Below are 27,341 nucleotides of genomic sequence, written 5' to 3'. Positions count from 1 at the left end.
GACACAGCCAGACATCAACTTCTAGTTGCTTACCTTGTGAGTTTGACTGTGAAATCATAGTGCATTTACAGAAGGATTGAAAATTGTGCTGTTCTCCAGAAGTTATTGGATTACAACTCTTAATAACCCCAGCTGACCCAGCCAAGCATATTGATTTAATATTAATTCAATGATTTTCTTGGCAAGATTTATTCCAAGGGAGTTTGCCTTTGCCTTCCTCTGAGGATGAGAGTGTGACTTGCTCAAGGTGACCCAGTTGGTTTCTATGATTGAGAAGAGATTTAACCCTGATTTCTGGAGTCATAGTCCAGTGCTCAGATTGTGACACCACACTGGTTCTCTATTTATTTATTTATTTATTTCTGACATTTAAATAATGTCTATTTAATTCTCTAAGCATGTCTATTCAGAATTAATTATAACTGAATTCAGTAGAATTCGATAAAATATACCTTTTCTGCCTATGTGAGAAATCCTAAAATGCCAATGAATTCATTGATTTCTGTGAGGCATTATGTTTTACTCAACAATATATATATTAACTGTGAGTTTATTCATCTCCTCAAGCCAAAAGTATTATATACACTCCATGTTTTTGTCTTCACAAAATTCTTGTGAAAGGCAGTAGTTAGAATTACACAAGGTTTGTGAATAAGCTAGGATTTGAATCCGATAGCCAGGATGCATTATATGCAATAATTTTGTCTGAAAGAAAGCTGAGTAATTTTTGGCAACGTCTGATAAAAGCATATTGATTTTTGGCTTCTAAAATTCTTTTCAGTGTAATACCATTATAAGTCTTCCTCAAAGGTAAGAAGGTGTGGGTCCAATGTATATTCTTATGAAGTTAAGAGAGATATCCAGAAATGCATCTTGCACAAGCATCCATAACAAACTATGGCAGCAGCTTAAAAGCACACATGTTTAAATCAAGTGTGGCCATTATTTATTTATTTATTTATGTAGCACTATCGGTGTATATGGTGCTTTATATGAGCAGTGTACAATTATTAATTTGATGGTTCTCTGCCTTCAAGCTTGTAATCTAATAAGCTAAAACGCATAAATCCAGCAGATGTTTTCTCCCTTAGAGACCACAGCAATGGCAGTCAGGATTCAGGGAAGACCTTTCCTCAGCTGCTGAACCTTGGCACAATGGAGTTGTGTCCATCTGTTCTTTGAGCCTTCTTTTCAAGTTGATATTATGAATATAAAAGGAAATATTATAAGTAAGACCCAAAGTACATGTAGACCAGCTTTCAATGCTCACATAATGGTCAATGATTTGTATATGGGACCCTCAAAAGCACGACAAGAGTGCAATAGTACCTTCCTGCTCATATTCCACAGAAATGGATTCTGGATGGAATATTTATTGCTGCTGGTAGTTTCATCCATGAAAATTCCAATCCCCCTTTAAAATAATTTGTCCTGTTTTCCTATCAATAGTGTGCGGACCTCTGTATCTGTAGCATCAAAACCCCAGATTTGCAGGCGTAAGCTTCATAGATCTGATTATTATTTTGTTAGTATCTGCTGCTGCCTCCACTATTATCCTACACCATTTTAATAGGGACTTGGATAACACTATTTATTTATTTATTTATTTATTTAAAACATTTATATTCTGCCCTTCTCACCCCGCAGGGGACTCAGGGCAGGGCACAACATATATATGGCAAACATTCAATGCTGGAACATACAATAAATTATAAACACACATAAGCATTAAAACTAGTCATCTCCACTTTTAAAATCAATTGTTTAAGCCATTTCAAATCAACAGAGCAAAATTCTTTTTGCTACCTTACTGCACTGTCCCAAAGGCTTGATACCACAGCCAAGTTTTTTCTATCTTGAGTTGTGTTCAGCAGTCAAAATCTTCAGTCGCTGGGGGGGGGGGGGATCAAACTGGTGGGGGCCCCATATCTGGCTGCACATGTAATCTCTCATACATGTACTTGCACTGGGGGGTAGGCAGGAGAAGGGACAGGGAAACATGAAGACAAATTGAGCATTTGTGAGGCCCCTCATTAATCCCCTCACTTCTGTGAGCGAGCAAACAGGTGGGAAGGAAGGGGAAGTGGGAGCATGTGGAGGGAGGACAGGTCCTCACACATTCATTTGCTTGCATAGTAAGGAAGGGAAAGAGATCTGAAGCACAAGGTGGGAGGATAAACATGTGCATTCCTTGCATATTCCCTTGCTCACTTGGGCAGGGGGCAATGGATGGGGCAGATAAGAACAAGGAGGGAGGGTGGGTTACATTCAAGTTTCCAAGTCAGACAGAGAAAGTGGAATAGGGTGGCAGCAGAAAGAGGCTGTGATAGATCATTTTATGGAGGCGGCCCTTCTCTTGTCCAACCTAGATACCCACATACTGCCAACCTTCCTCTCTCTCTCCCCATCTTATGCCATTCCTTTCCCCCTGCTAGTGTATGTGTAAAAGAATGTATGTGTGAGGGTGGGCACCACTAATCCTTCCAGCATGCTATGTGTGTGTGTCATTATGCTTTGGGTGGCCTAGAGATAGCCACAGTATTTCCACTTATATAGGAGGACTGCACCTTGAATCCCTACAAAAGTGGAGCGCTGCCTATGTCCAAGTCCTGACCAGAGGCCTAGGAAGCAGCCAGGCATGTAGCTGGAGGGGGGGGGGGGCTTGAGGGGCTTCAGCCTCCCCCCAAATTCTCAGGGTGGTCCGCAAGAAGGCCTTACTGGTACATTTTTAAAACTGTTATGTTTATTCATATAATGATCTGATCACCATGCTCAATATAGCTCATATTCATGGGGGTATTGGGGTAATGATACAAAAGGTTTCTAGGGTAGATCCTCTCTCACTCAGACTCAGCCCCCCCCCCCCCCCCAACCAAACTCAGCCCCGAATCAAAATCCTGGCTACAGGCGTGGAAGTAGCTGTAACTATCCAATTGATTTTCCCCTTTGCTTTCCATGATTGGAAACATTTGCTGCTTTTTTATCAGATATACAGGCCTTTAACAAAATGTTGCCTCCTTCCATTGCTGTCTCCATCCGTTTTCTGAGGGCTCATCCAGATAGGCCCTATATCCCAGGATCCGCTCCCAGGTTTCCTGCTTTAAACTGGATTATATGAGTCTACACTACCAGAAAATCTGGGATAAACAGAAAACCTGAGACCAGATCCTGGGATACAGGGCCTGTCTGGAAGGGCCCTGAGTGTTTTTGTCCACAGTCTATTAGCATTTGAAATCCACTGACAATCTTTGATGGTCCGGTTTGAGTCTCCCACCTCCAATTAAAAACAAAAAGATAGTCCCCAGTGTTCTTCATGTATACCTCTTTGATACCTCTGTAGACAGCCAGATGGTATAGTGGTTTGAGTGTTGGACTATGAGTGTGGAGATCAGGGTTCAAATCCATCTTCAGTCATAGAAAATATTTTGGTTACCTAGAGCAAATCATACTCTCTCAAGCCTCAGAAGAAGGCAAAAGCCTATGAAATTTTGTGATAGGGTGCCTTTAGAGTTAACAGAAATTAACATACTGTAAGTAAAAAACAACTTGATGGCACACCATTACAATGTAAAATAAGCTCTAAAATTGAATAGCTACTTCTAAATATGATTCTTTTTAGTCAATACATTCATGAATATTCATAATTGTAATGCATTGCAGAGTTCAAGTCGTTGGATGATAGAAAATGATACATGATATGCACTCAGAGATTGATTTCACTTGTGCTTTTCTAGTTCTTGGATCCAGTATGAAGCCTACAGGAATAGAAATAGTGCATAACTTGCTACATTATATTCAGTCACAGAAGTAAAGTATGTCCCTCAATGATTCTCTGTATCCCACAGAAAAACAGACTTTAATTCATTATGGTTGGTTGTGATTATGATTTATTTTTGAGATACTATCCTTATTTTTTTAGAAATATACACATGGCACATTAAATTTATATTTTTCTAAGCAGATTATTTTCAAAAGAATGCCTAACAATGCAATTCTAATCATGTCTACTCAGAAGTAAGTCCCAATTAATTAAATGGAATTTAATGACTACTTCTCACTATCTGACCTCTTTCTCTCACTTCCTTTTCCTAATGTTTCTGTAGATACTATGGATTCCACATTTCCAGTATCAGGGAAGCTGTATTTATTTTAAGGTGGCAGTATGATTTGCTCCAAGCATGAACAAAAATATTTATTATAAATATCTTGTCTTTTTATTATATCAGAATATGATCGTGCAGTAAAGAGGGTTCCAAATACCCCATTACATTTATTAAGGCAGCAGAGCCACAGCAAGCTTGTTTCAGGAAAGGCAAAAGCTGCATATCACAAGGCCTGTACCTGACTCAGCCCATAGAAGATAGTTTTGAAAGGCAACAGATTACAGGAACTGTCTTCATAGACCTGTCACTAGCATATGATGCTTTAAATCATAACCTCCTGAGAAAAAATTATAATATCACAAAGGACTACGACTTCACCCGCTTCGTAGGAAGTCTGCTACAAAACAGGAGCTTTTTTGTTGAGTTCCAGGGCCAGAGAAGCAGGTAGTGAAAACAGAAGAACGACTTGCCTCAGGGAAGCATGCTTGCTCCATCAATGTTTAACATTTACACAAATGACCAGCCACTGCCAGAAGGAACAGAGTTTAATTTACACTGATGATTGTGCCATCACTGCTCAAGCAGGGAGCTTTGAAATGGTTGAACAGAAGCTCTCTGAAGCTTTAGGTGTTCTTACTGTCTATTACAGGGGAATCCAGCTGATTCCTAATCCATCTAATATGCAGAAGTGTTCTTTTCATCTTAAGAACAGACAAACATCTCAAACTCTAAGGATTACCTGGGAAGGAATCCCACTGGAGCATTGCAGCATACCAAAATGCCTCGGAGTCACTCTAGACCATGCTCTGACTTATAAGGAGCACTGCTTGAATATCAAGCAAAAAGTGGGTGATAGAAATAATATCATACAAAAGCTGACTGGCACAACCTGGGGGTCACAACCAGAGACAGTGAAGACATCTGCCCTTGTGCTTTGCTACTCTGCCGCTGAATACGCATGCCCAGTGTGGAATATATCAGACCACGTTAAAACAGTGGAGGTGGCTCTTAATGACCCATGCCACATTATCACAGGAGGTCTATGTCCTACACCACTGGAGAAATTATACTGTTTAGCTGGTATTGCAGCACCTGACATCTGTCAGGAACTAGCAGCCAATAATGAAAGGACCAAGGCAGTGACATCTCCAGCCCATCCTCTGTTCAGATATCAGACAGCATGCCAACGGCTTAAATCAAGAAACAGCTTCCTAAGATCAGGAGATACTCCCAGGAACACCTCAGCAAGTGAGAATCCAAAAGTGGCAGGTTACAACCCAGCACCTTAAGCAGTGACTGAGACTGGATGAGAAACTCCCTGCTGGGCACAGGGTGACCTGGAAGGTGCTGAACAGGTTGAGTTCTGGCACCACGAGATGCAGAATTAACCTTAAGAAATGGGGCTACAAAGTGGTGAGTGTGGAGAACAGCAAACCACAGACCACCTGCTACAATGCAAACTGAGTCCTGCCATATGCACAATGGAGCACCTTTGCATAGCGACACCAGAGGCATAATTTCTCCAGTGGTGTAGGACATAGACATGCTGGCTGCTGGAGCTGATGAACAACTGCACTGCATCCTGTCAGATCCCCAAAATTTGGAGGAAAGCAAGAGTCATCGCCATCTTGAAGCCAGGCAAAGACCATAATGACCCAAAAAGCTACAGACCAATCTCCCTGTTGTGCCACCTCTACAAAGTTCTGGAGAGACTTATTTTGCATAGAATTACGGAAAAAATAGACCCATGTCTGATCCCACAGCAAGCTGGCTTCAGAAAAGGCAAAAGCTGCACATCACAAGTGTTGAACCTGACTCAGCACATAGAAGATGGCTTTGAAAGGCAGCAGATCACAGGAGCTGTCTTCATAGACCTGTCAGCAGCCTATGATACTGTGAACCACCGCCTCCTCCTGAGAAAAATGTATAATATCACAAAGGACTACCACTTCATCCGCCTCATAGGAAACCTGCTACAAAACAGGAGCTTTTTTTGTTGAGTTCCAGGGCCAGAGAAGCAGATGGCGGAAACAGAAGAACGGCCTACCTCAGGGGAGTGTGCTTGCTCCATCCATGTTCAACATCTACACAAATGACCAGCCACTGCCAGAAGGGACAGAGAGTTTAATCTATGCTGATGATCGTGCCATTACTGCTCAAGCAGGGAGCTTTGAGATGGTAGAACAGAAGCTTTCCAAAGCTCTAGGTGCTCTTACTGCCTATTACAGGGAAAACCAGCCGATCCCCAACCCATCTAAAACACAGACATGTGCCTTTCATCTCAAGAACAGAGAAGCATCCCGAGCTCTGAAGATCACCTGGGAAGGAATCCCACTGGAGCATTGCAGCGCACCCAAATACCTGGGAGTCACTCGGGACCGTGCTCTTACCTACAAGAAGCATTGCCTGAACATCAAGCAAAAAGTGGGTGCTAGAAACAATATCATATAAAAGCTGACTGGCACAACCTGGGGATCACAACCAGATACAGTGAAGACATCTGCCCTTGCGCTGTGCTACTCTGCTGCTGAGTATGCATGCCCAGTGTGGAACACATCTCACCACGCTAAAACAGTGGATGTGGCTCTTAATGAGACATGCCGCATTATCACGGGGTGTCTGCGCCCTACACCACTGGAGAAATTACACTGTCTAGCCAGTATCGCACCACCTGACATCCGCCGGGAAGTGGCAGCCAATAGTGAAAGGACCAAGGCAGAGACATCTCCAGCCCATCCCCTGTTTGGGTATCAGCCAGCATGTCAACGACTTAAATCCAGACATAGTTTTCTAAGATCTACAGAGACACTAGCTGGAACACCTCAGCAAGCGAGAGTCCAAAAGTGGCATGCTCAAACCCAGAACCTCAACCAATGGCTGATACCAAATGAGAAACTCCCCCCTGGGCACACAGAGGACTGGGCGACTTGGAAGGCGCTGAACAAACTGCGCTCTGGCACCACAAGATGCAGAGCCAACCTTCAGAAATGGGGCTACAAAGTGGAATCCTCGACATGCGAGTGCGGAGAGGAGCAAACCATAGACCACCTGCTGCAATGCAACCTGAGCCCAGCCACATGCACCATGGAGGACCTTCTTGCAGCAACACCAGAAGCACTCCAAATGGCCAGATACTGGTCAAAGGACATTTAATCAATTACCAAACTCACACATTTTGTATTTTCTCTGTTTGTTTGCTTTGTTCTGTTAGAAATGTAATATAATTGACTGGCTGCCCTGACACGAGAAAATAAAACCAGAGGCTAGCATCTGGTCAAAGGACATTTAGCATAATGCCATTTTTTAAAAAAACCTTTGTGTTTTTAAATGCATTTTAACCACCTGACCTTGAAAGCTAAACAAGTCCTGGTTAGTACTTGGATGTGAATGAATACCAGGTTCTGTAGGCTACATTTCAGGGGAAGGAACTGGCAAAACTACATCTTGAGCATTTCTTGCCAATTATATTTATGGGGTCATCATGAGTTGAAAGACAACTTGAAGGCACATGCACTCATGCAACAGTAAAGCAGATGATGCTCATGTTTCTCTACAGCAGCCTCAGAATTGAGGTTTTTCTGGTTTAGCAGCTTTTTGTGATCTGGAGGAATCTGCTTAAAAGTGTATTGTTAAATTCTGTGCTCATTACTCCTATGTAGGCATGCTTAAGAGTGCAGCCCAAATGAATGTTGTATTTATTTTTGAAAACAATTACAGTACTTCATACACAATCTAAAACAATTTTACATTGTACATGCAATTGTAAGAATTTTTTAAAATGTAGGCTGGCATTTTTCTTTCTATGTCATGTCTCCGTATTTATCAGTTTTTATAGCATACATCATCTATAAATATTTCCATTTTTTGCAGGAATTTGTTCCTTTTGATTCATATTTGTGACCCTAGAAGCAGAAATGATTATTTTTTCTCTTTTCTATATTTTAAGTGAAAAAAATCTAACTGAATAAATGTTTTTACTATATAGAACATTTAACTTTTTTTAAGTGCTTTATTTTAATTTACAGCCAAATGTATGAGTTGTCTAAATCTTCCTGTTAATAATAAAAGAGCCGGATGTGGGCTCCAAAGTATTTTTACAAGCTCTTTGGAAAGCAGCAGATTTATTGTGCAAATCAAGGCCTGAAAGGCAATTTTTCAAATTGGGGACACTTCTTTCTACAATGTTGACATCTTTGCCCTGCCAGTTAGGACTGCTTGGCTCCCTTCCTCTGGGAATGACTGGAAGTGGATTGGCTGGCAGTGAGCTCATGTATTTTTGTATCTTTTCCACACTAGCAGCAGTGTACCACGTAGGCTCCTTCAGTTCGTGGGATGCTGCTATTCCCAGAGCCACATTTTGTTTCTCTCTCTGCTGATCTGACCGTATTGTGTTGGCTCTGCAGAAATGCCGAGTCTCTCTTCCCTTTGCGGGTGTTAATACCCTTTGTTGGTAGGGTTTACTGACGTCACGAGGCAATGGCTGAGCTCGAAGCCAGGAGCTAGCTGCTGAGTGGATGTGCTGATTTCACCTTCAGCAGCAGTAGCAGCAGCAGCAGGCTGTTGTCACAGAACTGAGCCTTGTTTTGACTTGCAGAGAACAGGATTGCTGGACTGGGCATTGACGGAAAGGCCCCCCTCCCAAGCCACTGTGTCTCCAAGTGGACAAATGAATCAGCTTCAGGAAATGGAGGAAGAATAAACCCAAGAGGCTTTGGATTTATAATGCAAGCAGCTTTTGCAGGATCCCTAGCCACCTTCCTCTCCTGCTTTGGGATTTGAGACCATGTATGTGGGCCATTATTTACTCTTCAAGATTTCAGATCTGGGGGGAAGTCTGTTTTGAAGACAATAGTTTTATTATGGTTTGAAATGATAATTTGTTCTGCTTCTTCTCATTTTTTACTAATATTGTCATAATACATGTTTGATTCCAGAGGATTTATTTATTTTTAATTGTTTATTTATAGGTCTGTTCGCATTGTAGCCTTTGGAAATGAAAGAGGTGGCTTTCCTGAGGATGATCAGCAGAGAAGTCTGATCTGGACCTATCTTGGGAGGAGTGCTCTGGTTTCAGAGACCGACAGCAGTTTGTTGCTAAACTCTGCTAACTACGTTAGAAATCCTGCATTCACTGAATATCAAGCCTGTGTGTTTGGAAATGTCAGATTGGTGGTACATGACTGTCCTCTTTGGGTAAGAAACTGTAGTAGGAAGCTAAGAGACCAATTGTAAACATATTACTCAGTAGTAAGTCTCATGGGACTTACTGCTTTGTAAGTACGAGTGTTTAGGATTGTAGCCTTAATCAAATCAACATGGTAAGCTTGTTGCAATACTGACCTGGCAGAAGAGTAGAAATTGCTATTATATGTTTTGTACACTTGCTCAATCAAGTAAATAAGCAATTTATTAGAATATTGTGGAATATTCAAGAGAAAACAGCCATCATCTGTTGTTTCTTCATGCCAGGGTGGGAATCATGTGATCCTCCAGATGTTATTTGACTGCATCTACCAGCAATCCTAGCCAGCAAATTCAGTGGTGATGATATTGCAGTCCAATAAGATGCATGATTTCAGGCACTGTTATATAAAAATATTTCCTAGATTATAAGAACATGTAGACTATTGACTTATTGTTTTGTTTCTGCTAAAACTGAAAGTATAGCTAGTTTAACAATGTTAAAAGATATGTTAAACTTATCTTGGAATATTATTGACATTTGCACGATGCCAAAGTTTTGTAAAGCTCATACATTGTGTTATTTCTTTTTGCTCTTAAACTAAAATGTCTGCTACTGCTACTCCTATTAGTCAGCAGGACCTAGTTAAAATTGGCAAAACTGGACAAATTATAATTGTTTGAGTAAATGATTTACAGATCTGTTTTTTAATGCCCCCTCCCCCATTTTTGTGTGTGCAACATTTCCACTTGTCGATGTTCAATGACATACAGATGTTCCATAACATTTTCATTTACAGATGTTTTCATGCATACCTGAGCTTCACGACTATCATCACCACCATTGGTGGGAGGATATTTTTGTGTGTAATGAGATCAAGGTGAACTGAGTGAAGAGAAAGATGAGGAGAATGACAAATATACATAGTTAAAGTTTAGATCTGAAAAGGTTGAAGGTTGTGGTTCTGTAGAAATCCATCAATGATTTGAGATGGCATTGGCAGCCTCATCCAAGTGGGTGAGATATTTCTCTTCTTGTCTCTGATTTTAAGGTGCATTATAAATTGGTACCTGACAGCTGAAAAATAATGCCCCCAGAGTTTTAATTTGAAGTACTAAATTAAGGTTTTCAGTGTCTATTAGATTTCTATGAAATGGGAGAATTGTGTGCTAATTGTGTTGCTGAAACATAGCTTTTTGAACACATACCAGAAGAATGTTGTATAGTATAGGTGCACAATATTTGGAGGATAAAGGAAGAAAAATGTGACTTAAATGATTGGACTTTTTAACTACATAAAAGGATATATGTGTTGAGTAAGAAGAGATTTAATTTGTCACAAGCCCAATAGTGCAACTATTCTTGTGTGAATGTGTTGCTGAAGGCTTTCATGGCTGGAATCACTAGTGAGTTTTCAGGCTGTATGACCATGTTCAAGAAGCATTCCCTCCTGACGTTTTGCCCATATCTATGACAGGCATCCTCAGAGGTTATGAGGTCTGTTGGAAACGAAGCAAGTGATGTTTATATATCTGTGGAATGTCCAGGGTGGGAGAAATAACTTTTGTCTGTTTGAGATAGGTGTGAATGTTGCAATTGGCCACCTTGATCAGCATTGAATAGTCTTGCAGCTTTAAAGCTTGGCTGCTTCCTGTCTGAGGGAATCCTTCGTTGGGAGGTGTTAGTTGGCCCTGATTGTTTCCTGTCTGGAATTCCCCTGTTTTCAGAATGTTCTTTATTTACCGTGTGACATTCTTTTGTGCCATTACTACAATTACACTGGTTGTGAGAGGCAAAATTATATTTTCCTTGTAATTCAATGTTGAAATCTTAATTCAGAAAATGCAATTGTCTAGGAACTGGTGCACAAGATGGGAAAAGTCACTTTGATTCCCAGCATGTGCCTGCCATGCACAAAAGCGACTTCGCCTTGAACCAAGTTTTGTTCTGTGCATCATATCATCTGGGTGATTGTGAAGAACTCATAGATTTCATTATAGAATGTCAAGACAATGAACTCCTGCTTTTTGTTTTGTGTTAGAAACTTGATATTCTTCACTAGATTTGAGATAGTCAACTAATTTGATGAAAAGTGGCTCTAGATAGTCAGTTTTCTTTGGAGTTACGGTGCTTTTGCAGTATGTTATTTATGGGCTCCAGAAACTTTTAATTCAGCCTCCTTCCACACAGCTGTATAAAATCCAGATTGAACTGGATTATATGGCAATGTGGACTCAGATGACCCAGTTTAAAGCAGATATTGTGGGTTATCAACCTTGATATTCTGGGTTATATGGCCGTGTGGAAGGGTCCTAAGTCATTGTCAGTAGTGACTGTAAAAATGAGCAGTTTTAAAAATATCAGTACAGGTGGAACAAAAGTATGTGCAGAGGAAGTGGGATGTTTGTTGTTGTACAAGATCAGGATCAATCACTCCAAGTACTCAGGGTAAGAAGAGCTTCTTTTAAAAGACATTGCCAGGTTTGTTTCTGAGGGCCCTTCTACACATCCCTTTATCCCAGGATATAAAGGCAGAAAATCCCACATTATCTGAGTCTGGACTCAGATAATCCAGTTCAAAGCAGATATTGTGGGATTTTCTGCCTTGATATTCTGGGATATAGAGCAGTGTGGAAGGGCCCTTAATCTAATACTATCATCAGAAGTCAAGGCAAAAAGTGTGAAAAACATTCCAGTTCAGCTCTCTACTCCTTCACCTCTGTTCACTTGGTGGGTGTTCTGTTCTTCAATGCACCTTATTTTCTGCTCCTACCAGTTAGCATTTCATGGCTACTCAGCATGCCCAACCCTCCTTGGATTACTTCTGAGTGAGATATTTTCATACTGCAGACTCTAGTTCTTTCTCTCTTGTATGTGGATGATGCTGTTTTGGCTATATAAGAACATGCCCTCATGTGTGAATGTCTGGGGTAGATGAAATAATGCCTGGAAACACCTGTCTTCATCATTTATGTCTTCCAAATGAGCCACTGACTGTTATTAAGAATGGAGATGCAAATAATGTACAGATATATGCCTGTGGATTAAAATCTTTACCAAATCATTTTTTAAAAAAATGTTTGGTTTATCTCTGTCCTGGCTCCTGATTCTTCAGTTCATAAACTTTCTTCATGTGGTCTCTTGAACTCACTTTTCTCTTTAATCCCATTCGATATTATTTCCCTTATTTCTGAAAACCCCAAAGTGATCTTATTCTAATTTTTGTTCAACAATGCTTAGGATTCTAGGATCTGATTTCAAATTCTGCTGTTTCAGCAGTCCCTTGGATTGGTATTTCACAAACTGAAAAACGAGAAGAGCAGTCAATTCATAATAGACTATTAAAGCCTTTCATCAGCTGATAATAACTGTATGTTATGTAATGCAAGGATGCTGGATTGAGATTTCATCCTCTAGCAGTGATATTTACAGAATGCCACTGGGAAAGCAAGCCCACAAAAGCTGTTGTAAAATTGCAGGTTGCCTCTGCTTATTAAGAATAGAGAAATGATTGTCATTCCTCAAGCGTAGTAATACAAACTTTAAAAATAACATGGTGCTAGCAAAGACAATTCTGGAAAGTGCATTCTACTATGATAGAAAAGTGTAGGCAGGGGTGAGCTAGAATATTCATCTGTTGTTTCCGAGAGACAAAGACATCAAGTGCCTTTCTAGAATATTATGGTTAGCAGTTTGTTCATCAAATTCTAAATGAAAGTTGAGACATAATATATTTCAATAACATGTTTCATATATCAGGATTCCAACAGTTTCCCCCCCAGTTTTGATTGCAAGTGTTTACTGATCTTGATCAAAGAAGAGCTTTTAAAAATAATGATTGCTATTAGCACCAGGAGAAGTTATGCTTAAGAGAAGAAGTTAGTGCAAATTACATTCAATCACACATTTCCATTACACTGTAGAAAAAAGAGAATTTTTTAAAAGTAAAGTGCTTAGCTTTTGAATTTATTTTAGCACCATGCCTGCCAAGTTACTGCTCTTGCTCTCACTAAGCTCAAATGAAAAGCAATTTTGCTACATATATTTTCTTATACATAATTTCTCAATAATTGCAGCTCTCAAAAGTATTCAGAACTCCCATAAATTGAATGTTGGTCCCAGAACTGAGAAAGTTGGATTCAAAGTTATATTTGCTTGTTAACTTCCCAACTATGCTTCATTTAGTTACTGTGTCAATGCATTTATGCCCCCCATCTGTAAACATAGGTGACAAAGTAGCTGAAGGTGAAGTTTAAAATGTATTTTACATACAGTAGAGTCTCATCAGACCCATAGCCAGGATTTCGATTCGGGGGGGGGGGGGGGGGGGGCTGAGTCTGAGTGAAAGAGGGTCTACGCTAGCAAACCTTTTGTATCGTTACCCCAATACCCCCATGCATATGGGATATATTGAGTATGGTGATCAGATCATGATATAAATAAACATAACAGTTTAAATAATGCACCAGTAAGGCCTTTTCGCGAACCACCATGAGAATTTCGGGGGGGGGGGGGGGGCTGAAGCCCCTCAAGCCCCCCCCCCCGGCTACATGCCTGAGTCTCATTTATCTGACCTTCGCTTAGCTGACATTCGGTCTCATCTGATGTTATCCTTTTCCTCCAGCATTTCCTCTTCAATTCCTCCCCAATTCTTTCTCCATTCCCTATAAGTGAAAAAGGCAAGACGAGGAGGAGGAGGGAGAAAAGGGGGAAAAGACGCAGGACTGGAAGTGGAAGCGTCCCTCCTTCTTCCCTCTGTGATTTCCACGCTCCTCTTCTGCATCTGGACACTTCCTGCTGGGCCGCTCTAGCACCGAGGTGTTGCCTTGCCTTAGCCCTTTCAGTCCCCGTTGTTAGTATTCTAGGTGTCTAATGCCGTGCCGGACTGGTAAAAGTAGGAGATTCCATATTATCCAACATTTTCTTTTATCTGACTTTCTGCCGGTCCGTTTATGTCGGATAAGCGAGACTCTACTGTATTAACAATTCAAGGTGTTTATATTGTTTGATGCTTATTTAACAAAAAAAAGATTGATATTGTGAGTGCAATCTTTTTGGTTTTTGTTTGAATGATCTTTCAGTTCACTATGAAAGAGAACTCGCCTTATACTTCTGTCTCTATTTGAGGAATTATTTCTTCAGTTTGCTTTTATCCACTGAAAATGGAATTTAGCTCCATCTTTTTGTTTTGTGTAGGATATTTTTGAAAGTGACTGGTACACATCTCGGAACCTTATTGGAGAAGCAGATATCATTGTGATTAAATACTCTGTAAATGACAAGTCTTCATTCCAAGAAGTAAAGGAGATTTATGCGCCACTGATTAAAAAAGCTCTAAACCACTGTTCAGTTCCAGTCATAATTTCTGCTGTTGGTGCGAGACAAAACGGTATGTGCTTGAAATCATGTTATAAACAGCTAAAATTTTGGTATAAGGCTACGTGTTGGGAAATCACGATGAAAAAGAATGATACTGTTACTCCAATCATGATAACAGTGACATATCTATAGAGCTAGTTTTTACAATGTGTCATTTAATGTTGAGTAAGAAAACATTTGTACTGTTGGGTAGCTCCATTTAGAGCAAAAATACCTGTATGCATTTCCACATCATGATGGCCTGTATTCTTGCACTGATAATAGGTATTGATTTTTAGTGTGCAACCCTATGGATATTTATAGGGATGTACTACTGTGTTCAGTGATACTGATTTTCTGATAAATGCGTTTAGACTTGAAATCTTAAAGTGCTATTAATATTACTTGTCAGCAAAATTTGTATGGAGGCAGATGCACGAAACAAAGATGTATTTCTTACCACAACAAACACAATTCCAAGTATGAACGTATGAAGGAAGGTACTCTGTAAGGCTAACTATAGTTATGCCTGGATTCTGCAAGTACAGTTAGAGGAATTCAATTATGTGTGATAGTGCTGAGTAATAGTAATATCAGCCCATATAAATTTGAACAACAGAGAAAACATCTGCTAAGAAAATAATCACAGTGCAATAAAATAATATTTTGTATGATATGTATATTATCAAATATATTTTCAAACACCAGCCAAGACTAAACTGATTCAAGACCATAATTTGCACATGACATGAAAAAAATGTTAAATGTGCTAACATAATTTGCTATGTGGCTTTGTTTGTCTGTTGGCACCAGGGTGCTGTTGTAGTTTGAGTGTTGGAGTAGGACTCTGGGAGACCAGGGTTTGCTCCCCCACTCTGCCATGGAAATCCACTGGGTGATCTTGGGTAAGTCACACTCTCAGCCTAAGGGGAAGGCATCGGCTAATCTGTGCTGAATAAACATAGCCAATAAACTGCTAGAATAGGTTTACCATAAGTGAAAGCACAAGACACCCTAAACCTTCTGTGTAAAATGGATTAAATGTCATCATTTAACTCTCTTAGAACATGGTTACTTATTTTAATATGATTTCAAGAACACACAGAGGGCCCATCTACACCAACCACAATTCCCAAAGGAAGCCAAAAGTTCCCCCTTGGCATCCAAATAATGTTCAGGGGCTTCCAGCCCACCATGGTGCATAAAACTGGTTAACCTGGAATACCCCGCATGAGGGAAAATCAGGGAAAACTCTGGAACTACCCTGAAACTTTGGAACAGGCCAACACTTGAACCAGCTCAACTGTTGACATGGGCCAGTACCACTATTTGAGTTTTCCTGTGCACTGTTAGGGAAGGGAGTGGCACTTGTTTGTTGTCATTGCTGTTGTGCCATAGGGTTTAATAAATTATGACAAAGGTAAGGGTGGCCATCCAGAAAGGCAGAATTCAGCCCAACTCAGTATTAAGGAGTCTATTCTTCTGCCACATTGGGATGAAGATAGGTGGTGTAGCTGCTCCCTGGGGCCAGTCTGGATTATTCCCACATATATAGCCTATGTAGATGGGCCCAGAGCCCCTCCACCCCCATTTACAGCCATGCACACTGTATTCCCAATGCTTATGTACTTCAGTCCTTACCAAAATGTGCAACTTGTTTGATATCATAGACTGAATTGCCCATCAAACATTGCTTTAGCTGTGTAAGAGCTGGGTTTTTTCCTAAGTGGATACTGAGCAGTTGGAGCAGTCTTTCAATAACTAGTTTCAAGAGCTGATTTCTGTCGGAGCCTATGGATAAAGTCTACTGAAGAAATGAGTTACTAAGAGAGTATATTATCCATATATTCATATAAAGAGGGTTTAAAGAGCCCTTGTCTTACTGATAAATCAATGGTTAGTGTGATAGGCTTGGATATAGGGATCCACGTTTAATCCCTTTTAGTTGTGAACCTCATTAGATAACCTCAGACAAATCACTGTTTGTGGTCTACAGATTTGTTGTTGATTTCTAAACCCCTCTAATGTGTGTGAAGATCTTGTCAATGTCACTCTCCTAATGTGTACACAAGCAAAAGCAAGATGTATTAACTAACAACTGTGCCATTGTTTTTCGGATGTATAATAGAAACACTTCCATGTTTAGTCTTGAAAGGTTTACTTTTAGAATATCAGTAAGTCTTAAGAATAATGTACGCTCCAAGGAGCTTGCACCTTATGTTATTGTGCGAGTCACAGTCCTAGTAATGCTTTCTTTTAGAAGAGATAATGGTATTGTGTCTCTGCATTGTCAGCAGTTGAATTATCTAGTCTAGTCAGATGTAGAATAATTACCCCACTGATAGTGAAACCTTAATGCAAGGAGCAAAGTTAAATTGCTGAGTTTTACAGAGGCCCAACAAGTGACTTTTCCAAATGGATTTTTAATGGATAGAGACTTGTAAATTCAGACTGAATTTTTCAGGTTCAGTTTTCTATTGGCGTACAAGTGTCCTAGTTCCTAGCATGTTGTTTTGGAATGTATGAGCTTTGTATTGTTCTTATTAATGATTCATTCTTAATGAATCCAGTCAATTTTTTGTGAAATCTGATATACTTTGGGATGTTAAATTACCCTTTTCAACAATTTTCTATCCCCCCACTCTGTTTGTGTGATGTAAGCTAATACATATACTGAAAAATAACAATAATTGTGTAATCTATGTTTTCTCAGTCAGAAGTGTTTGCCCCAAAGTTCCTTTGTTCTGTAGCCTTTATTCTGCAGGGAGTTCCAAAAGTTGCCACACACAGACCAAATGTAAATAAAGGTAGATTTATCTACAATTTTCCAATATCCCTATCTAGGATGACTTTTGGGGTACCTTGTATTACCATGCATTGTTCTATTTGGGTGTTGTGTACACTGCAGCTACATTAAATGTTATATAACACAGCTGCTGTAATGCAGTCTCTTGACACATGTATTCTTATGGGACTTTATACTTTACAGATCATTTTCATATTGGAAACAAATGAAAATTCTTTCATATTCACTCTGTTCTTGGGTGTTCTGATGCAGCTGAATTGAATGGTTGAGGAAGGAAATGCTAGATCCATGCTTTATTTAAGAATAAACACTGGTCTCGTTTAAGTTTTTCAGTGCTTTATATGATTCTGTCATTACCAAGTTATCTAGTCCACTTTTAAAATGCATTTTGGCAGCTTTTATCATGCTCTAGTTTGAACCATTAGAAGATTATGATAATATAAATGAACGATGAAATTCATCATATCTATTTTATGGGTTGTAATTATTCTGACTTAGTCCAATATGGAATTTGTATAGAGAGAAGGAGCCTGTCTCATATCTGTAGCTATTCCCTTTGTAATATCAGATGAGATCATAGTGTGGATAGAGAGAGAAGCTCTACAATTGAAGTTTTCAAAACTTACCAAGCCCTGAAACAAGCTCCCTAACCGGAGAGTTGTGTGTGTGTGTCAGAAAAGCCTAAATATTTTCCTTTGCTGCCAGTAGTGTAACAGATTTTTGTAAAAGCAAAACCAGAAGGAAAGGAATGACAATCATGCTTTGTCTTCCAATCTACTGACAGGAGTCCTGCAGGCCTTAGGAAATAATGGTTGTCTAACATTGGTCCCCCAGCTGGAACTTCAACTCCCAGAATTCTTGACCAATGACCATTCTGTTTGAGACTTCTTAGAATTGAAGTTCAAAACATTTGGAGGATCAAAGATAGAGAACTACCGAAGCAGTGGGTCATGGAATGGTCCAATGTTATAAAAAAATATTGGAATTCCTTTACCTGCATAGTTTGGAGGACTCTAACATGGACAGTATAAAGTTGTCATGCTGCATATTTATAGCAGACCTTGAAAATTATTCATAGATAATGTAGTTCATGTAAATTACCCACAGATAATGATCTTAGTGCTTTATGAATGGGGGTTCAGTTACATAGATAGAGACTATTGTTTGTCATTCATTTGTAGGTAATCTGCAAGGAAATGTTATTTTGAACTATTGATAATCCATCTATTGGTCTATCTATCTATCCATGGAAAAGTCAAAGAACTGGATTTGTGTGTGTCTGTCTGTACCACAAAGGTTGTGATGTCACTGAATTGGCTGTGTGTTGGATTGGCTGTTGTTCTCTGTGATGTCACTGGGAGAAAAGATGACATATATGAGGGGAAGGGGGGAAGGAGCCAAAAGGAAAGGTATGAGAAAGAAAAGGGGAAGTGTATGAATGGAGAGAAGGAAATAAATAAATAAAAAGTAGGAATGAAAGCAGGAGGGCAACAGCCCCTCTGACACCTGGCAACACTGAGTATATATGCTAGTTTGAATATAAATACTCAGTGTAACTATACCAAGGTCTTTTTGGTTTAAAAATTATTGTGTTCTTACATGCAGTTAGATATTTTCTAAGATTCACCTTAGATTGAAGTCAGTGGGAAAGGAGGAGAAGCTTTGCTTTTCAAGGTCTGTGGATTGCACAATAATAATGATAACAAGCCTGGACACAGCTTTAGTCCAAACTAGAGTGTACCAGTTAAATAAACAGAGCTTGCATAAGTCCAATATGACCCCCAAATTGACAGGACTTGTATCTGTGTTATTATTTTTCCATGTCCAACAAAATATGTCATCTCTAGGCATTGTCTAATTTCTCCAGCACAGCTCTGTGGAATTATGTTCTTTGTGTGATTTCAGTAGGATTCTCTTTTTTCAGTAGTTTTGCATATCAACATGAAGTTCTGGAACATATCCTCCGTGGATATGGGGCCATACTGTATAGACATACTATATTGTCATTGAGATAGTAGGCATCTAACAATTGGATTTAGACCATTACAATTTATGTACTTAAATGTTTTAATCATATTCTACAGCTTTGCTTTCTGTATGAACATCATTTGAACAATAAATGATGAAAACATTATTATTATTATTATTATTATTATTATCCGTCTCTTCTTGTGGCTTGAGGCAGGTAACAACATTGTGAAAAACACACAATCATCTAAAAACATTTTACAAATAAACATATTAAAATACAAAGATTAAAAATATGATGCAAGTTTAAAATTCATTATAAAAACCAGCTGGGTAGGCCTGCCAGATTAAATAGGTATTTAGATGGTTTTTAAATTCTGACAGTTCATTTAGCTGTCGGAGCTCTTCTAGCAGGTAATTTCATAGTCTTGGGGCAGCTGATGAAAAGGTCCTCTGAGTGACTGTTGTCAGTCGGGTTCTGACAGGCTGGAGTAACCGCCTCCAGGGGACCTCAGTATTTGGATTGTATTGTATGGGAGAAGGCATTCCTGTAAGTAAACTGCACCCAAACCATGGAGGGCTTTAAAGATCACAACTGAAACTTTATGTTTTGCCCAGGAACTATTTGGCAGCCAGTGGAGAGACTTTAGATGTAATATGTTCACTCCTGGATGTACCTATAACCGATCTGGCTGCCGTATTTTGAATCAACAGGAGTTTCCAAACTTGGTACAAAGGTAGCCCAATGTAAAGAACTTTGCAGAAATCCAGCCTTGAGGTTGCCATCTTTAGGTCCACCAAATCTAGGGAGGTGCTCAGCAAGCGTATTAGCCAAAGCTCATAATAAGCAATCCTGACCACTGTATCTTCCTGGGCTCACATTTAGAGTGATGGATCCAGGAGCATTCCCAGCCTGCAAACACCATCTTTCAGGGAGAGTGTAACTCCATCCAGAATCAGTTGACATATCTCCAATATTATTGGGTGTCATCGGCACACTGATAACAACCCACCTCATGCCTCCGGATGATCTCGCCCAGCGGTTTCATGTAAATATTAAAAATAATTGAGGATATAGTGGCACCTTGTGGGATGTCAGATAACAGCTCCTTTTTTTGAGGAGCAGCTATCCCCAGGTGCCACCATCTGGAACATTCCTGCAAAGTATGACTGGAATCTCTGCAGTGCAATGCCTCCAATACCCCCTCCCGCGTTCCAGAAGGATACCATGGCCGATAGTATCAAACACCTCTGAGAGGTCTAGAAGCACCAACAGAGACCCATAACCCTTGTCAGTGTTAAGATGGAGATCATCGACTAGTAGCTTGTCCACATCAACAGTAATCACCAATTGAAACCGATCCAGCGTAATCCCACTCACAGAGTTGCCGGACACTTGTTTCATTGTTGGCTTCTGTTCCAATGATAGCATCTAAATCAGCTGTTATGTGAGAGATTTTATCTGCAAAATGGTTGTTAAAAGCATCACAGTGAGCAAAGGGTTCAGAGGGAAGGGTACCTGGCTACACCTTTCACCACTGTGAACAGCTCAGCTGGACATGAATTTGCAGACGCAATGCACACAGAGAAGAAAGCTTTCTTCACTGTGCATATTGCCACCTTATAGGAGCAGAGGTGCCTCTATACTGCATCTTGTCACATAGGAGTCAAGTTTTCCACCATCTGTGCTCTAGTCATCATCCTTCCCGTTTCATTTCCCTGAGGGTCTCTGTATACCAAGGAGCCTGTTTTGTAACGGGTTGGATAAGACGTTTGGAAGTGATGCTGTCAATAGCCTTGGTTATTGGACCAGGAGTTCAACAGGATAATTGGTGATGCCAACCGTAGTACCCTCCAAGACTTTCTGGAATCTCAGAGGATCCATTAGCCTTTGAGGGTGGACCATTTTAATAGGTCCTCCACCTCTGCAGGGGTAGGTTGTAGCTGTGATACTAGCCCTATATATTACTGTCTGCAGGGCTTTGTTTACATATCAGTAGGGCCCTATTGACAAGAAATGATGAATGTTTTACAAAGTTATGCTGATCAAAAGGTAGAGCAAATATTATAAAATGATGTAAACTACAAGCATTACTTTTGCAGTTAAAGTCCAATATTTCAAGTAAACTGAAGCATCAATGTCTTAATTTAACAGTTTTAACAAATTGAAGAATGAAAAGACTTATATTTTATTGATTTAGATATATGATATTTTTATATGTATGTGAGGCATTGAATTTGCCATTTATTATGTTGTAAACTGTTCTGAGTCCCCCCAGGGGTGAGAAAAGCGGTATAGAAATGCAGTTAATAAATAATAAATAAATTATATATATTTTCTAAGAAGTAAACTACCATAACTGTATCTAGATAGAAACAGAATCTGAGTAATCTAGGAGGATACATTTTAAACATGTTGGTACTTGTAGATATTATAGTGATACCTTTCTAACTTAAACTTGGATTCAAAGGTTTCTTGCACAGTCAGAAAAGCACTTCCACTTGCACAAGGCAGCCCTATTAGATTGCTTCATCCTCTGCCCTGCCATTGCAGAATACATGTCAACTCTCTGGAGTTCACAAGGGAGCCCAAAGGCACTATGGGAGGGAGGCTGTGCTTCTCAGTTGTCTTATGTTACTCAGGATACATTATTAAAATAAGCCTAAGTATAGCTACTCTGTAATTGTTTATTTATACAGTTTGAAGAAAAACCCATGTTCATTGTTTATTGCTAAATTTTCTTACCATTTTCTATTCTTTTTAAAAAGAAAATTATCACTGAGCAATGAAAAATTACTTATACCATGGAGAATCAAATGAGAAATAAGTGACATTATTTTCTACCATTAAGATTTTTTTTCTGTAGCGCCATCATGGTCATTTTGTTGTCCATATTTTATGCCAACAGGAAACTTTAATGCAACTTCAATTGTTCATCATTACATAAACCCTAAATAACTGATTGGATTCTAAAATTGGTGACATTAAAGAAAAATATTTATAATCTTTCATATCAAATTAGAATAGTGGTATACTTCTTAACCGTGGCTCTGCAACAGAACAACTGTTCTAATCCTAAACACACTTAGTTGAGAGAATGCACCATTCAAAGTTGGAGCTTTCTTCCAAGTAGATATGTAAATAACTGCACTGCGAATGTTTTGAAATCTTCTCTTGTTTAATTCATGATTAAATATTTGCTAGGACTTAGAAGCCATTGATGAGCCAATGTAATTAAAAGTAATTTGTATGAATAATTTGTCTTCTCAGAAGTTCCCTGCACTTGTCCTTTGTGTATCTCAGACAGAGGGAGTTGTGTTACGGCTTCTGAAGGGATCCAGCTTGCTAAAGAACTAGGAGCAACTTATCTGGAACTGCACAGTCTCAATGATTTTTATATAGGGAAATATTTTGGAGGAGTGGTAAGTATAAACATCGATCTCAGAATTATTAAATGTTAAGACTAAAAACTCTCTAATGCAGATTTTGATTCAGTCAGCTGTTATGGACAAGGGTGACCCAGAGTTAGGCACCTACTCATTGGGGCAATTTTGTTCCAATTATATTATTTCAATTTTAGTTCTTCCACAGAGTTGCTATGAGGACAAAGCGTGTCAAGGATAATAAATGTTGTAACTGGCACTTTTGCTGAGTCTACTGTAGAAAAGCCTTGTTCCAGAACTCTCTGTTTAATAGAATCTTTATGTATAATCTGTAACTTACCTGAAATACCTTGGGCTTATTACCAAACCATAAAATCAAATGGATGATCTAATGATGCTTAGAGAAGTGTTATTTCTGGGCCTCCAGTGTGATCTGAGGTCAACTTTTGGTGAATCTTTCATATGATTGTGCTGAAGACGTAGAGAAAACACTTTCCCAGGCTTTGCTAGGTATTCAAACACAATACTATGGTATTCAGAGCTCTTTGCATAGAGCTGAAACCACATTCAACAAGTGAAAATACACTGTAGCATCCATGGATTTTGGTTCAATTCCCAATATATGCTATGGCATAGTAAAATGATGTCCCTTATACCAAACGGCAAAATCAGTGTTTGCTTTCTGGATTAAAAAAAACAAGCCATGGATGGTTGAATCTATGCAAAATCCATAGATATTGCCATCTGTAGTTATTCAGTACTGTACTCTTAGGTTAGTTACTAACAGTAGGTTTCTGTGGGGTTTCAGCAGTCTGTATATGATAAATAGGATTGCAGTTTTCATTGCCAGATCTTATTTATATAATTAGAAAGCTCAGTCCTCATGAGTGAATGCTCCTCATCAATGATGGGCCAGAAAAACTTCTTTCTTTAAACTATGATTTTAATAGTGAACTCCCTGATTATAAAATGATTTGCCTATCTTCCTAATTATTTTTGTGATGGTTGCTATTCGGTCTCTGTAAGAGAGGCTCCTTCCACATAGCTGAATAAAATCTCACATTATTTGATTTGAACTGGGATATATGGCAGTGTGGAGTGGATAATCCAGTTCAGACAAATATTGTGGGATTTTCTGCCTTGATATTCTGGGATATAGGGCTGTATGAAAGGGCCCTGAAAGAAAGAGTTATGTAAAAATTCTTTTTAACACTTGTATCATACCAGATTGGGTTGTTTTCTCCCCCCCCCCTTTTTTTTTAATTATTGTATTCTGTTTTATCATTATTTAAAGCTGCTTTTGTTCTGAGACAGGACAAAAGTTACTCATAAATGTAATGAATGTATTCATAGATTTTCACATCCATAATCCCATCATTCAGTGCTTGAAATGTTGTTGTTTTTTAATTCCAAAAAAGCAAACCTCGGTTTTGCCATTTTATATAAGGGACATATTTCACAATGCCATTTTATGTAATGGGATTTAAGAATCTACAGATTTTGATATCCAAGTGGGATCTTGAAACAAATCCTAGCAAATTCTAAGGAGCCACTGTAATTTTCTGGCTTTATCAAATCAAGGAAATAACTTTCTTTTTCAAAAAAAAAAATGGTGGGTCAGCTGTTTAGTAAATATGTTAGGTTATTGTTTTCAGTAAGACATGTCTTTCTTCATTTTAGCTTGAATATTATATGATACAAAGCTTGAATCAGAAGTCATCTGAAAAAATGAAGAAAAGGAAAAAAAGCCATAAATGTCCGGGAGTCAAGCCACCTCAACTTGATCAGCCAGGTATAATGGATTCTAGTTTCTTCCACTTGCAATATGAATCAGATCATTTAAAATCATATTTAAAATCTTAAAATCATATTTAATTACATAGTAACATTGCTGATGCGTTTAATTTATAATAATGCATTTAATATTAATGACAGTATAGGAGGGGTGGTGACACAATGGATAAAACCCTTGTGCTGGCTGAACTGCTGAAGGTTGGAAGTTCGAATGAGCGAGCACCTGTCTGTCAGCTCCAGCTTCCCATGCTGAGACATGAGAGAAGCTTCCCACAGGATGGTAAACACATCCGGGTGTCCCCTGGGCAACGCTTCTGCAGACAGCCAATTCTCTCACACCAGAAGCAACTTGCAGTTTCTCCAGTCGCTTCTGACACAATAAAAAAGGATATTCTGTATGGTCTTCAGACTATTCTTATGAACACTTGACAATGAAGGCCAAACCAGTGATACATTTAGATTTGTGATCAGGTGGTTTTGGTTCCTACAAAAAAAATCTGGTTTAAATTATAGTTTTCAATAAAAAATAAGCAGAAACAATTACTGGAAAACTACAACTGTTGCATATTGAGTTAAATTTAGACATTATTAAAGAAAGCCAGTCATGTAACGCTTTATTTGTGAATGAATGTAGTAAAATAGTTTAAGTCGACTGACCAGTGAGGCTGGATCCAGACAGGCCTTTATCCCAGGAGAATCCGCGTTTAAAAAACACGGATTTTCCTGGGGGCCTGTCCATACCCACCCCAGAAAGTGCACACTTTCTGGTGTGAGTGTCCATATATTCTCTCGGGACTAGCCCAAGAGAATGTCTGGAGGCCCTCCCCCCTCCCCCAAGCCCCCAGAGCCCTTAGAAAAGTAATAAAAACTTACCCAGTCTCCATTACAAGCCTCAGCTGGCTCTCCCGGCACATAGAAATGATGTGACAGGAGAGCTGGGGGGGGGGGGGAGCGAATTCCCTCCTCCCCCTCCCCCCCGTTCTCCTGGAGCGTCATTTCTACACACCAGGAGAGTTGGACAAGGATTGTAATGGAGACCGGGTAAGTTTTTATGACTTTTCTAAGGAGTCTGGGGGCTTGGGGGGAGGGGGTGGGTATTCCCACAGTTTAGTGGACTTGTTTAGCCCGGTAAACTGTGGGAATACTGTCTGAACTGCAGTATTCTGTAGTCCAGAACCAGAAATAGTGGGTTTATCCCGCACCTTCCAAGAAGACACAGAATAAAACCACTATCTAATTAATTCACTACAAACCAGGATTTTCCTGGTTTGTAATGAATTAATTCGGGACTGTCCAGAACATTGTCTGGACAGCCCCTCCTCTTTTGTGGTAGATACTGCAATAAAGGTCCTGTCTGGATGGGCCCTGAGATGGCACTTTACCTTGTCCAGGAAAAAATGTAACTGGAAGTGAAAATGTGGCATAAAATAGTAGCTTGGAAACATCTGGATAATAATCCCTCTTCATTCAATAGCAGCAATTGAATTTAAGACATCAGTAGCATGCTCTTATGTGTTTTAGGCTATGGAAAAAATATGTTTGTTATTTACTGCGCCTAGTATTAAGTTTATTCATGATTACTGTTCTAATATTTTCCCCTCCCTTTTTTGTAGAAAAAATGCCAATTTTAAAAGGTGAAGCCTCACATTACGATTCCGATTTACATAACTTGCTGTTTTGCTGCCAGTGTGTGGATGTGATATTTTACTCGGAAGACTTGAAGGAGGTAGCAGAAGCTCACAGGATTGTTTTATGCTCTATTAGCCATGTCTTCATGCTACTCTTTAATGTGAAGAGCCCTGCTGACATTCAGGATTCTTCTATCATTAGGACTGCTCAGACCCTTTTTACAGCAAACCAGGAAGCTTTGTTTCCCATTTTAAATCATGGCTCATCATGCAATTCACCAGTAAGAGTCATTGTTAAAGACTCTTTCTTCTGTTCTTGTTTGTCAGACATTCTGCACTTCATTTATTCAGGTATCTTGTCAGAATGGTTCCACCTGCTTGTTGTCTATTACTTGGAAAGAACTAACTTCCTGCAGAAGAGATGTTATTGTTTATTTACTTTTAATATTTGTACCTGAACTGTGTACTAAGCCTTTTTGTCACAGGATGGCATAGTGAAAGAGACTGAGGCTAAATGCTGTGGAGCTGTAAGCTATTGCCCTCCAGATGTTGTTTGTATGACAACTGCCATCAGCTTTGGCCACCATAACAAATAATGAAAAATACTGAGGGCTGAAACCCAACAACATCTAAAGAGCAAATCTCTAAGCAATTTCAGGAAGCTAGTTTGCAATGAAAATAATAATAGCAATGGGAGTATTCCAATAGCAGTGCCTGGTGGATTGTACCCTATTATGCTGCTCTGTAGCCCCAGAGTGCTCTTACACTTGCAAGGGCTCCAACACTTAGTACATCTAAGGGGAGTTCTACTTACTTGCCCATTTGGTATACTGAAGCTCACCGCTTCCAGGAGCTCTGTGTACATTGAGCTCTTTATCTAGTTGTATATCATATGCCACCATATCTGTTGTAGTTAATTTTTATTAGGACAGTTTAACATAGAAGTCTTGATGTTGTGAATATAAAGGGGCTGGATTGTGAGTCTTTGCAAAGCCAAATAAATGTATCCTCTCTAACCAAGTTAGGAAGGGATAGTGATGCTGTTTGGAAGTCAAGCAACAGAAGCGCTCTACGAGTGGAGTTACGCTTTCCTGATTCTTTCCTAAATTAATGTTTTG

At 39.3% G+C, this 27,341-nt stretch overlaps 1 protein-coding gene across 3 annotated transcripts in view; it reads left to right on the top strand.

Moving 5' to 3' along the window:
• The first annotated feature begins 8,374 nt into the window (after positions 1 to 8,374).
• Positions 8,375 to 27,341, top strand: part of RHOBTB3 (Rho related BTB domain containing 3) — a 32,155-nt gene continuing 13,188 nt past the window's right edge. The window contains exons 1-6 of one of the 3 annotated variants that reach the window (XM_067464535.1): positions 8,375 to 8,888; positions 9,071 to 9,296; positions 14,482 to 14,674; positions 22,722 to 22,840; positions 24,482 to 24,593; positions 26,209 to 26,574. In XM_067464535.1, the coding sequence (XP_067320636.1) occupies positions 8,887 to 8,888; positions 9,071 to 9,296; positions 14,482 to 14,674; positions 22,722 to 22,840; positions 24,482 to 24,593; positions 26,209 to 26,574 (1,018 nt within the window). In that variant the 5' untranslated portion in view covers positions 8,375 to 8,886. Of the gene's footprint in view, positions 8,889 to 9,070; positions 9,297 to 14,481; positions 14,675 to 22,688; positions 22,841 to 24,481; positions 24,594 to 26,208; positions 26,575 to 27,341 lie in introns of all 3 variants that reach the window. The other 2 variants (XM_067464536.1, XM_067464534.1) reach the window with 2 other exon arrangements.

The sequence above is a fragment of the Anolis sagrei genome, chromosome 2 (genome assembly GCF_037176765.1).
Source record: "Anolis sagrei isolate rAnoSag1 chromosome 2, rAnoSag1.mat, whole genome shotgun sequence".
NCBI classification, from domain to species: Eukaryota; Metazoa; Chordata; class Lepidosauria; order Squamata; family Dactyloidae; genus Anolis; species Anolis sagrei.
The sequence above is the reverse complement of the archived record's forward strand: the minus strand, read 5'-3'. Positions and strand labels throughout refer to the sequence as shown.